Source organism: Girardinichthys multiradiatus, chromosome 19, assembly GCF_021462225.1.
Source record: "Girardinichthys multiradiatus isolate DD_20200921_A chromosome 19, DD_fGirMul_XY1, whole genome shotgun sequence".
NCBI lineage: Eukaryota > Metazoa > Chordata > Actinopteri > Cyprinodontiformes > Goodeidae > Girardinichthys > Girardinichthys multiradiatus.
This window is the reverse complement of record NC_061811.1, coordinates 6,102,058-6,115,576: the sequence shown is the minus strand read 5'-3', so window position 1 is coordinate 6,115,576 and position 13,519 is coordinate 6,102,058. Positions and strand designations below refer to the sequence as shown.

General features: G+C 39.3%; 1 protein-coding gene across 1 annotated transcript; it reads right to left on the bottom strand.

Annotated features, from left to right (window-relative positions):
- Positions 1-9,257: 9,257 nt before the first annotated feature.
- On the bottom strand, positions 9,258-11,351 carry dio3a (iodothyronine deiodinase 3a). Its single transcript, XM_047345614.1, has one exon. It carries the CDS (start codon positions 10,552-10,554, stop codon positions 9,763-9,765), a length of 792 nt encoding a protein of 263 aa, XP_047201570.1. The 5' UTR covers positions 10,555-11,351; the 3' UTR covers positions 9,258-9,762.
- Between the last annotated feature and the right edge of the window lie 2,168 nt (positions 11,352-13,519).

Below are 13,519 nucleotides of genomic sequence, written 5' to 3'. Positions count from 1 at the left end.
GCGTCCAGGAGGCATCCGGTAGATGCCCGAGCCACCTCAACTGGCTCCTCTCGATGTGGAGGAGCAGCGGCTCTACTCCGAGCTCCTCCCGGATGGCCGAGCTCCTCACCCTATCTCTAAGGGAGTGCCCGGCCACCCTACGGAGGAAGCTCATTTCAGCCGCTTGTATCCAGGATCTCGTTCTTTCAGTCATGACCCAAAGTTCATGGCCATAGGTGAGGGTAGGAACGTAGACCGACCAGTAAATTGAGAGCTTTGCTTTTTGGCTCAGCTCTCTCTTCACCACAACGGACCGGCACAGCGCCCCCATTACTGTGGCAGCCGCACTGATCCGTCTGTCGATCTCCCGCTCCATTCAGAAAAAATATTATTTTAATAAAATAATGTTTTAAGAATGATTTGCTGAATAAAACCAACCTTATGGATGACTAATTCTCAACGGGGTCTCATTATTAAAATAATATTTAAAGAAATATTCATGGAAATGGTAAAATATTTAAGGGAATATTTTGGAAAAGAGCCAAATCTTTCTGAAGAAATGGGGCATAATGGCGTTTACTTAGTTATCAAATTTAGTAAAATGATGTTAGGGACACATTAATTACTGTATTGAAAACTAAACCTTTCTGGGTAAATATTATTTGGCAGTAAGCACATGGCCTTACTTGTTAGCAGTTAAAGCTAACAAATAAGCTGATAGCTTAGCACCAGAATCAAACACACACCTTTAAAAATACCGTCAATAAAAGGGTTAAAATGAATAAGCGCGGACGGCGCGTTATGATCAATCTTCTGTTTAAAATCACCCTTCAAGTAAAGTTTGTCTTAACTTTAAAAACATACAAACAAAGAACACAACCTGTGTGCTGCAGATATTCTGCTAGCACCAAGATAGCTGAATTCAACACAAACCAAACCAAACTTCATAAAATGAAAAACGTTTAGATCATTTCAATCTAAATCACTTCTATATTATTCTTAACGTCATGAACTGTGGTGAGGAACGTTGTCCAAGGTGGAGAAGTTTGAAGAAACGTCCACAGTCTTCAAACGGTTTGCTACAGCTAACCTCCTTAGCTGTGGGGAGTGGTGGCTGTTCTGTCGGCCCGTTACCGTAACCATGGTGATGCGGCTCCTGTTGTCCTTCTCTCAGGCAGGGAAAACCGCTTCACTCGGCTTGTAGAGACAGCGTCTCTACTGAGGACTTCTGTGGGACAGTTTGCTTCTGCAGGCCTCAGAGAGAAAGTAAAGCGATGGTTATACCTTAATTTACCCCTTTTATGAATGAATACCGGATTCTTTCAACAGTCATTCATCAGTACTTAACTTAGCGCATATGATCGATGATCTTATGACACCCTTGGATCCAGTTTGAAGAGTTTATGTCTTTTTGCCAGCAAAGAGACATTAGCCTGCTGTCTCTCAGGTCCCAGTCCCACCAAGAGGAACAGTGGAAGAGACAGGATGTAGCAAGAGTGGTGCTTTTATTTGGACAGCTACGTGACAGGAAGTCCGCAGTTACCCCGTTTCCTGGCTGTGCCGGAAGTAGGTTAATGCAATTTATTTTGAAAGTTCCAAGAAAGTCTGTACTGGCCTTTCATGTTGTAACCATGGCTGTGGGTCCCAACACCACACAACTGCCCAGATTATGTTATGGTCCACACAACCATGGGGAAGACTCAGCAGTTCAACAGTCATTGACACCCTCCACAAAATAATCCACAAAGGGTAATTACTAAAGAAGCTGGCTGTTTACTGAATGCAGTATGGAAAGTTAAGTGGAAGGTAAAAGGGTGGTAGACAATAGGTAACATGCAACAGGGCTAATTGCAACCTTGAGAGGACCGTGATATAAAGCTTATTCAAGAGATTAAGCATTCACAAACTGCTTCTGCAGGTTTAGGTCCCCTGTGTTTTATCAAGTCCAAAGTAAGCGCACCATCTGCAAGGAAATTTTAGAGGAAATGTACCCCGCCTCTCGCACAAAGAGCACTGGAGATGACCCCATCTCCCTCATGACCTTGTATGTAAGATGGAAGGAAGGAAGGAAACCGGACCTGGTGTCGAGAGCACATATTGTACAGTACATTGACACTTCACAGTTGATCCACAACCAACTTTATTAAAAATGCTTTTTCTTATTGGTCTTATGTGTTCATGTTTTCTGAGAAACTGAAGTTTATTTTTATTAGATGTAAGACAACCATCTGAATTAACAGAAATTAAAATGTGATTAATGAATTTATAAAATCAAAGATTTGCTACACTTTTAAATAAAAATGACATAAATTACATTTTTGATGGTATTCTAATTCATTGAGGTGCGTCTGTATTGAACTGTATTGCTTTATCTGGCTTAACATGTCAGGAACGTGTCTGCAAGGCTGTTACTAAAAACTACACAACATACTTTTCCATCAACAAATATATTTTAAAAATCTGGACGTTAGCGTTGAACACAGAAGTTATTAACAGTCTCTGTCGCCATCTTGTGGTTTCAATTGAAGTTAACCCCTAAAACAGTCAGTCAGTCAGTCATTTTCTACCGCTTTTTCCATAGTAGGTCGCGGGGAAGTTGGTGCCTATCTCCAGCAGTCTATGGGCGAGAGGCGGGGTACACCCTGGACAGGTCGCCAGTCCATCGCAGGGCAACCCCTAAAACATTTCAATGCATATACAACTGCATCGCTCAATGTGTCCCTCGTCTTGGTGGTTTTATTAAACAAGTTTTTCACATTCTTTCGACATCACAACCATAAACCAGAATGTATTTTATTAAAATTTTAAAACAGACCAATACATTTAATAATATAAAACAAAAAAATTGTTTTCAATGATGTTTTGTCAAACAACAATCTGAAAATATGTTCACTTGTATTCAATCAATGCTTTGAGAAAGCACATTTTAGTGCAGTTGCAGCTGCAATTTTCAGGGATATGTCTGTACTATCTTTGTGCATCTAGTGACTGAAATGTTTTGCTCATAATAATAATATTGCATGGAGAGCATTTGAGAACATTAATTTCAAAGTCTTTCCACACATTCTCAAGTATATTTAGTTCTGGACTTTGACTGGACCATTCTAACCCATGGGTATGCTTTAATCTAATGTTGAGAGTCATTGTCCTTCTGGAAGGTGAACCTCAGTCCTAGTCTCAAGCGTCGCAGTCTCTAACAGGTTTCTTCCAGGAGTGCACTGTATTTAGCTTCATGCATCTTCACATCAGCTCTTACCAGTTTCACTGTCCCGGTTTAAGAAGAGCTTCCCACAGCAGGTATAATGAACGCTTTTCTTGTCTGGTTGGTCAGTTTATGGGGATGACCGTGTCTTGGTAGGTTTGCAGTTGTGCCATCCTCTTTATTGATGGTAGATTGAACAGAGCTTTGTGAGATGATCAAAGGTTGGGATATTGTTTCAAAACCTAACCATTGCTTTAGACTTCCCCAAAACCTTTGCGGTGACCTGTCTGCTGTGATCCTTGGTCTTAATGATGCTGTTTGTTCACTACTCTACTCGCCCCTGAGGTCTTCACAGAACATCTGGATTTACATCGATATTAAATTAAAGAAGTAAATGAGATAAAACGTATTGGTAAACCAGAAGTTTAAGACTTGTAATATAATGAAACCTTGTCTTTTTTCTTTTGACTTCACAGCTATTCACTACTTGGTATTGGTCTATCAATAAACGCATTGAAGTTGTAGTTGCAACCTGACAAAATGTGAAAATCTTCAAGGGGTTTGAAATATTTTGTAAGGCGCTCTAGGTAGAATGGAGGGTTGTTAAATGTCCAAAAGGCTGAGAATTGACAGACTAATAAAAGCAAGACAGACAAGTAGAAGACAGAAGAGTAATAATGGATGAAATATTACATAAATTGGTCAAATCAATGTAAAATAAGAAGAAATTCATCATAGAAACCCGAAAGACAAACTGTTCAAAATTTTCAAAAAACAAAAAAAATGTCATGAATTTATACACGGCATCTGTGGCATGCACAGTTGGATTTATAAAGAGACCATCTATTTTATCCCATCACTAAAATCTAATTTTTAAAACAAAACATTTTAAACCTTTCTTAGTTTAGATTAGTTAGTTATTTATTTAAACAGGGACTATGTGCAATATACACGAACCTCACAAGGGAGAGATGTGTTACACCAGGTTATAGCTCTAGTGCTAATTTAAACCTGGACCAGCTAGTGTAAAAAAATGTCCAGCTGACATTACATGGGCATCCGACTGACTTCCTTTCATTCAAAGGTTAGCAAAAACATGCAACAAGAAGCTGATAAATGTACTCTTTGAAGTGGATTCGAGTCCCCACACCGGAGACCTGTGCTGCATCTTCAGCCCACATCCTGTCTTCCTACTTTCAAAAAATAAAAAAAACTAAATAAAGACCACCAATGCTGCAAAATAAAAAAAAACATTTGCTGTTCAAACCATTCTCACATTTATATTATAAATTCAAACATGCAAGAACAAGAAAATTACCTTTTTGTTTGTTAGTGTTAGTGTTTGCAGGAGAAACTTTAATTTGGTCTACTTGCATTAACAATGACAGATTTGTTATGATGTTAAGACTTTCCAACTGCAAGAAAGTAATTAATCTCCTGATTTCTATACAGCATGTTTCACACCAGGTTAACCAGTCAATCTGCAATTTGTGCATGTATGCTTTGATGGACGGACAGATGGATGGATGGTGTAAAGAGACTGCAATCCATATTGACTTGATAACATTACAATAATTCTGTAGATTATCACATCATAGCTGCACATCTATGATGTGAAACTCCTGTTCCACCACGTCCCAAAGGTGCTCTATTAAATTGAGATCCATTGACTTTGGAGGCCATTGGAGTACAGTGATCTCGTGGTCATGTTCAAGACGATCTGACCTTTATGACATGGTGTATTATCCTGCTGGAAGATGCCATCAGAAGAAGATGAGCACACCTTGGTCATAAAGTGGCCATGGTCAGCAACAATACTCAGATAGAAAGTGGTGATCAAATGATACTCAATTAGTGCAAAGGGCCCCAAAGTAAATTTCCCCTGTTTCATTATACCACCAGCAGCAGCCTGAACCATTCACACCATTCAGAATGCAGAAGTTTTAGTGCTTTTTACACCGAATTCTGACCCTACCGCCTAAATGCCGTAACTGTAATTAAAATTTATCAGGCAGGCCACATTTTGCCAATCAGTTATTGCATAATTTTGGTTAACCTGTCTGAAATGTAGCCTCAGTTTCCCGATCTTAGCTGACAGGAGTGCATGGCATCTGGCGGGGTCTTCTGTTGCTGTAGCCCATCTCCATCAAGGCTGTGCATTCAGAGTTTGTTTTCTGCATTCATTGTTTGCTATAAGGGGTTAATTGAGAAACGGATGGCTTTCTATCATCTGGAACCATCCCATTCCTCTCTGACATTAACTAGGCATTTGCATTCACACCAATACAACAAACTGGATGTTTCCGCTAATTGGACCATTCTCTGTAAACCTGAGAGATGATTGTGAGTGAAAGTCCCAATAGACCATCAGTTTCTGATATACTCAGACTAGAACCACGTTCAGAGTTATTTAAATCGCATTTTTTCATCCTCTGGTTCTCGGTTTGAACTTTATCATTTTTACCACATCTACATACCTGCATGCACTGGGCTGCTGCCATGTGACTTGCTGTTTCGCTTTTTACGTTAATGCGCTATTGAACAGGTGAATCTAATATAATGGCCAGAGAAAATATTTGTCTAATTTGACGAGGCTTTTTTGTGAGGTTCTAAACTAAACAAACATGCAGTCACAAAGTACAACCACAAGGTGGCGCCCACCCAAAACTGTAGCCGGGAGCTGAGCTCAGAATGAATTCAGGATTTACTTTCAGTGGTTTGTTGAGAACCTTCCACTGATTTTTACTCTTGCATCTCACATCTGTCTGTTTCTTTATGCAGCTTTGATTTTGAATATGTTCAAACATCTGCCTAGTAACAGTGTATCGCTACCTTAGAGCGATACACTGGCTGTTTGTGAGGAGATATATTTTAAAAATGCTGTAAAATGCTAAGCATCATAACAGTTATGTATTAATTGCAGCATTTTTGGATGATATTGTAACCGAGGCTGCTTTAAGGTTATTGCAGAATTTGATGTTAGAACCGTGTTTCTGGTATTTTCAGATGTTTACCCTGGATCACAGAATGGCTTTATTTTTACCAGAAAGAAGATTGTTTTGAGCATGGTTAAATGTTAACATGCTGTCTTCAATGAAACCTTTTTGTGTGCAGAGGCCCCAGGCTCCCCACCACCAGACATTCATTTGTGGAGTTATGACCCTGGGGAGAAAGGGGCCCTCACCTTCAAAGCTGACCAGAGAAGCTGAAAAGAAGAAAAAAAAAAAAAAACACCTCTGCAGACCCATTCTGCTCAGAGTCATAAAACAAAACAGAACGGCAAAAGTTAAATCTCCCCCAAAGCCTGAGACCCTTTAACCCTTTGTTCCTGTCGGCCTCTCAACAGACAGATGAGACTCAACATCCATGGAAAATCGCACATGGAAGGAATACAGATCTAAAGAATTCCTGTTGGGGTTCCTTTTCAGGGGGAGCACATTGGAGCAAGTTATATTTTATTTGGGCAGGTACCCCTCGGTCAGCTGTCAGCTCCACATAAATACTCCATGTTTCTACGTTAAATCTGTTCCAGATGGGAAGTAAAGTCAGGTCACTTGGAGGACCTAAAAGTAAGACCAGTAACTTGTTCCTTAATAGCACTAGAGTAAGTCTTGTTTGTCACAGCAGATTCAAATGTTCTAAGCTAGCAACTTTCTAAATCATCAGGTCAGGTTGGCAAAAAAACTGTTGTATTCTGGTCAAACAAGGTATTCTTTTCTTGAAAATAGAATTTGTTTTGACCCATTAGGAGCCCAAGATATTTCACTTAAAATCTTAGTAAACACACAGCTGGCGTCAAAGAAGTGGAGTATTTTTAGAATAGAATAGAATAGAATAATCATTTATTTGTTCCTCATGGGGTAAATGTCCAGTTTACAGCAATACCAGTGTTGCTGTAAACTGGAAGTTATCTAAACGGATTTTGGGGGCCAATACTGCAATGTAAATATTAGGTTAAAATGAAAATAAGTTTGTGCATCACAATTTGTGCAGATTATGGAAAACCTTTTCGAACAGACATTAATTTTGGGCTCCAATGTTCTGTGCAAGACAATTTGGAGTATTTGGATTAAAAAATCCAAAGTGTCAAACTGTACTAAAATAGTTACGCACCATGCAGCTCATAATGACAGGATGCAAACTGGCTTCAGAACCTCATATTTCAAGCTAAAAGTTGTTCTCTTCCACTTACCCATCACAAAATGTCTACCCTCAATGTGTTGCAGTTACAGATTGCAAATAAATGTGATGTTTATTTATTTTTTTTATAATTTCTGAGCAGACGTTTCCTTGGTGACGTTAACAGCAGAGAGAGCATCAGTGTGCATCATGAATTAAAAGCTTTTGCTTGTGATTACCTTCTTTCTGGAGAGATACTAATGATTGCTGGTGCTGGAATAGTTGGACAGAGATAAAAAAAAGTCTTGGACATAATGTTAAATGTCCATTGTCTTTATATGACTTTTGTCTGCATCACTATGTGATTTCCTGAGTTGTCCTCCACATTGCCCCCAGTGAGTCTTATTTGTGTCGTATCTGAAGCATTATGAAGGAATTTTCCCTCCAGCCTCAGAAAAACTGAATTAAATCCTTTTCCAAAGAAAAAATAAAAAGGGATACATTTCATTTTGTATCTCATATGCGTTGTCAGACATATTGTTAATGTTCAGCAAAAAAGCACAGTGGTAGAAAATTAGAAAATGCATTAGATTGTGAAAACTCTGGTAGGCTTGCTGTCCAAATGCTGCCCCTGCTCTGGGATGGATGTGTTGAGACAATTAGACCTTTATAAGGTGGAAATCTGACTCATGCATAATAAGATTAAGTGTGATTATCCTCATATGGAGGTCAGAGGTTATGAAAGGAACTCTGTGAAACAAAATGTAGGTTATTTCCTGGAGCATTAACCAAAGAGCTAATTATTAACACCAGTACCGTTCAAAGGATGGTTGAGAACAGGGGCGCTGCTAGACATAAAGCCGTACCAGGGCACGCGATCTGAATATAAACTAAGACCAGAACCACATTTTATATTTATGTATTTAAATTATTTAAATGTATGTATATATATATATATATATATATATATATATATAAGTTTTAACAATCTTTTTAACACATGCATTTACTATAGTAGCCTTTGCTCCAAATCTAAATCACAGGCTCTAAGTCTTCTTCATTGCAACATATTACAATGCCATCTGCACAAAATGGGACATGCATAATTATTTAGACTTTACTTATTCTTTTATTTTTTTCCTTCTAAGCTTTTAGGGTTTCTTATACTCTTTTGTTTTTTTTTTAAATCTTTTTGAAAACTTTACTACAGATATGATAAGTTGAGTAAAAACGGAAGTTGGATTAACTGCATTGCCTTTCAGGTTGAAATAATTGATTTGACTGATAAATCACCAAGATTTTGCATTAAAATTGATTTGCTTTCCATCTGACTTTAAGATCTGAAGCACAGTATTCAAGTCTTGAATACAATAAGATCTTTTTGTAAATTCCCTTTTGGTTTTAAGATCCACATTTTGGCTAGATTTGTAGTCTGGACATGATTATGCAACATCTCTTTTCATGTTTTTAACTCTATGTTGCAACCTTTGAATTGAATTGGCTTAATGATGCAGACTCATCTGCACAAACAGGACACTGCATTATTCGTAACTCTTTCCTTATTCTTATTTTCCTTCCAAGCTGTTTTTTTTTAATAATCTTTTAAAGTCTTTGACAATTTGTTGCTTTAGGCAACAACTTTTATTGAAATTAGAATTTTCCTGGCGCACAGGAGATATTTCCCACACTAAAATGGGTTTAACAGTACCAATGGTTAAGAACAGTCATCCAACATTTTATCCTTATAGGGGAGGCAGAATTTGGCAGTAGGATAAAAATGCAAGTTGAATTATATCCACTACTCTTCACCTATAAAAATTGGCCCAAATTATAAAACTTCAATATTTTTGCACAAAAATTATTTTGCATTCATTTTAGAAATATATTTGCTTTTTTGAAGCGATTTCATGTTTCTAAAATTCCCACTACTTCAGAAACTGCATCACAGACAGAGGGATTTACAATTCACAGAGGTGAGTTGTGCTTTATTTTAATGGAAATTTGATCCTGCCTTCTGTATAACACCAAATTAAAGCAAATAAATTATATTACAAGCAACAACATTTAAAGTCCTTTGTATCTGTTTGGGGTGCAATAGTTAAAAAAATATGTGAGTGAAAAATATCTCCATAAAACAACATAATTTATACAAATACGCATGCAAGACAGAGAGCAGAGCAGCTCCTTCACTCCAGTATAAAACATCAGCACCGGTTCCCTGGACTGAAGCCATTTAAAAACCGGACTTCACAACTATACCGAGGAGCAGAGAGATGCGCACCTCTCAGAGTCTTCACTGACTTTAACACAAAAAGGAGGAAGAAACTGTTTGACACGCAAAGTGTAACAGTCCTATCATATAATAACAGAAAAAAGAGAATAAATCATTTAGGTCAAACATTATGAAAAGAATAAATAAATATACGTCAACCGTCATTGTTATGGAAATAATGGAGTCAAATCTAGACGTTTAAAGCCGGATTATTGGCAGTTTTTTCCAGCTCTTTTCTGTGTTGGTCCAGCCAGTCTCTGAGCTCCGAGATCCGGTACCCCTCGGGTCCCCTGCCGCCTTGGTAAACCACATTCCCCTCCTGCACTATATAAAGTCTGTTAAAATAAGCCCCATACGCGGCGCTGGAGGAGTTCTCCATGTTGTCCGCCACTACCTGGCAGCCGGGCAACTCCAGGTGGATCAGGTGCGCCGCGCTCAGCCTCTCCTCCAGACACCGGTGCTTCGGGATCTGATAAGGAGCGTCAGTGCTCGTCCAGCCATCGGAGGGATGCGCTTCCTCGATGTACACCACCACGGTGTCCGCAATGTCCGCGTTCTGCTGCGCGACCTCCTGGAAAGCCTTCAGACGCGCCATGAACGGCGGTCAGGTGCAGCTGCCGAAGTTGAGGATAAGCGGTCTGTCGCCGTGTGCGCAGTCCAGGATCCGGGAGTGCCGCTGGTCCTCCAGCCGAACAACTTCGGTGTTGGGCGCTCCGCGTCCGAGATGCGCAGCTTTCAGAAAGTCCAGTTTCTGGCCGTGCCAGACGGCCTTCAGGGATTCAAAGCTGAACAGGCGGTTGGAGTCCGATATGCACAGAGGAGGATCAATGGCATCGCATCCCTGCTGTTTCATCCTTAAGAAAAACCTTTTCCTAATGCATAAAAAGTCCAGCAGCCAGAAAACAACAGCTGCCGCGAGAAAACGGGGCAGGAGGACGAAACAAATTAAAGCATTTTTTACAGCTTTAACAGTATTCATCATCACTTTCTGAAGATAACCTGGATGGCTCTGCGCTATACCACGATCTTGTGAGTTGAAGTTAGGTTACTTGCATCTCCCGCCCCTTTTTATAGCATTGGCACATTTGAATGAATCACAGCCCGCCTCCAAACAGGGGCCAAGGCCTCACATGGCGGGGATTACCTTCTGTCATCCGAACACTGTAATTCTACATGATGCAGAAAATGATGCGCCACTGCATCACCGAGCCATTGGGAGAGGGGAAAACGTTATCCAAGTGAAAAACACATTTTAAAAAGGACTTTTGTAGAATAAACTATAAAAATCCACATGTGACTTTGGAAGTGGGGAAACAGATCCCGACCTTACAATCTGACCTTACAGATGCACCTTAATAAATAATAATTCATCTCAAAAAGTCAAAATCTTACATACGTTATAAAATGTATCACTCATCACTGAGTGTTAGATTTTAAGAGTGATAGATTGTAAGAGTTTGTTTCTGTTGATTTTGTAGATTTTTGCTTACAGCTGCAGTGCTACACATTAATGCGTTGGGCACACTATATTTAACATTGTTTGTTACATATGCATATTTATGTGGCACATTTTTAATGTGTTAGACTGATTTATGTTGATGAGTCTAAAAACACTGGGGTAAAAACTGTCCCTGAATCTATTGGTGCTCATGAGAAATGCCTTGAGTCTCCTCCTAGGGGTAGAAAAGAGAAAAGTTGCAGAATTTACAGTTTATTATGATGCTCTTTGTAGGCGGGATATACACCTCCGTTCTGTTTATTCCTTGCGGAAACATTTTCTGGATCATGCTCATGTCTTGTTTTTCCCTGCCTGTCCATGCCTGCTTCTGCCTCCACCTGTGAGTGAGTTTTTGTGTTTTTCAAAGGATTAAATCAGTTCACTTACCATCATGCTGCCTGCTTGTCTGCATTCTGGGGTCCTACGCTACACTCAGCCTAACAGAAGTTTGCATTTCATTTAGAAATCAAGGTCCCAGTCAGAGTTTTCATGAAGATTTAAAAGAAACAGAATCCAAGCTGTTTGAGATCCAGTGTGATGTTTCCACAGTTAAAAAGCAATGTCATATGCTGGTGTTTGTGCTGCGGTCCACTGTGTTTTTATCAGGTCCAAAGCCAGAAGCATTAATGGCCATGGTATCTGTGCGTGATTATATTTGCCTGACCTAAACCACACAGAGAATCTATGGAGCATTGTCAATAGGAAGATTAAAAACATCAGATCCAACAATGTCCATGAGCTGAAGGCCACTGTTAAAGCAACCTGAGCTTCCAGAACCACTCAGCAGAACCATAGGCTGATCACCTCCATGCCAAGCTGCACTGATTCATGCAATGGGAGGACTAAGTTCTTAGAAACTGAAATGGGGGTTTTCAAAAGCATGGAAAGGGAAATAACCATTGAAATATGTCACTCAGTGTGTAATTAACCTATATAATGCATTAATCCATTAATCTTTTAATGATATTCTAATTTTCTTTGGACAGTTTTTGTTCAGACTATTTTAACACCAAATAATTCAGGTTGGCTTACTGCAAGCTGTAAATTGTGATGTCTAGGAGATTTAGTTTTCATAACATCAGAGGAATGTTGAGATTTGTATCCCACTTAACTTTAAATTCAAAACATAGTTTCAAACTTTTTCTGAGAAACAAAGAAAGCTGTAAAATATCTCAAGCTTAGTAACATTTGATATACATTCTTATTGCATTTAGGTCTGGATTTTGACAAGGCTATTCTAACACATAAATATTCCCATTATATCTCTGGCTGTATACTTAGGTTCTTTGTCCTGGTAGAGCTTCCTCCGTAGGGTGGCCGGGCTCTCCCTTAGAGATAGGGTGAGGAGCTCGGCCATCCGGGAGGAGCTCGGAGTAGAGCCGCTGCTCCTCCACATCGAGAGGAGGCAGTTGAGGTGGCTCGGGCATTTATACCGGATGCCTCCTGGACGCCTTCCTCGAGAGGTGTTCCAGGCACGTCCCATCAGGAGGAGGCCCAGGGGACGGCCCAGGACACGCTGGAGGGACTATGTCTCTCGGCTGGCCTGGGAACGCCTTGGGCTTCCCCCAGAGGAGCTGGAGGAGGTGTCTGGAGAGAGGGACGTCTCTGCTGAGTCTGCTGCCCCCGCGACCCGGTCCCGGATAAAGCGGAAGACGACGAGTACGAGTATGTGTATATATATATATATATATATGTATATATATATATATATATACATATATATATATATATATATATATATATATATAAATATATAAATTTATAAGCCTTAGAGTTAGTCTAACATGTTTAGATGTGTACATCATTTTCAGGCAGTTAGATACTTGTAAAATAACACAATCATCTCCTTATGACGGAGAAACGTGGGAGGTAGAAATCAACAGTATATTTAGACATCTTTAAAGTATGAAGAATGAGCGTTTCAAGTGTACCAGGGTACGACTGATCCAACTGTACTTACATGTGGGCTACAGTTGATTATTACTTGAAAAAGAAAAACATAGATCACTTTCCTCCCACGTTACAATAAGGCACTACTTTCTGTTGATAGTAAGTGGAGGACGACTTTTCATCCTTCCATCTATCTATCTATCTATCTATCTATCTATCTATCTATCTATCTATCTATCTATCTATCTATCTATCTATCTATCTATCTATCTATCTATCTATCTATCTATCTATCTATCTATCTATCTATCTATCTATCTATCTATCTATCTATCTATCTATCTATCTATCTATCTATCTATCTATCTATCTATCTATCTATCTATCTATCTTTCATTGTTCAAGTAATCACAGAATCAGTTATTCAACTAGCTTACAGTTTTATATATCACAAACAAATTGCTTTTCCAAGCAATAAAAGCAGACCTTTGTTGCTCCCCATTTCTCCACCTTCAGAAATGGTTGAATTCCTGATGTAGGTTTATCAGCTTATTTTTCC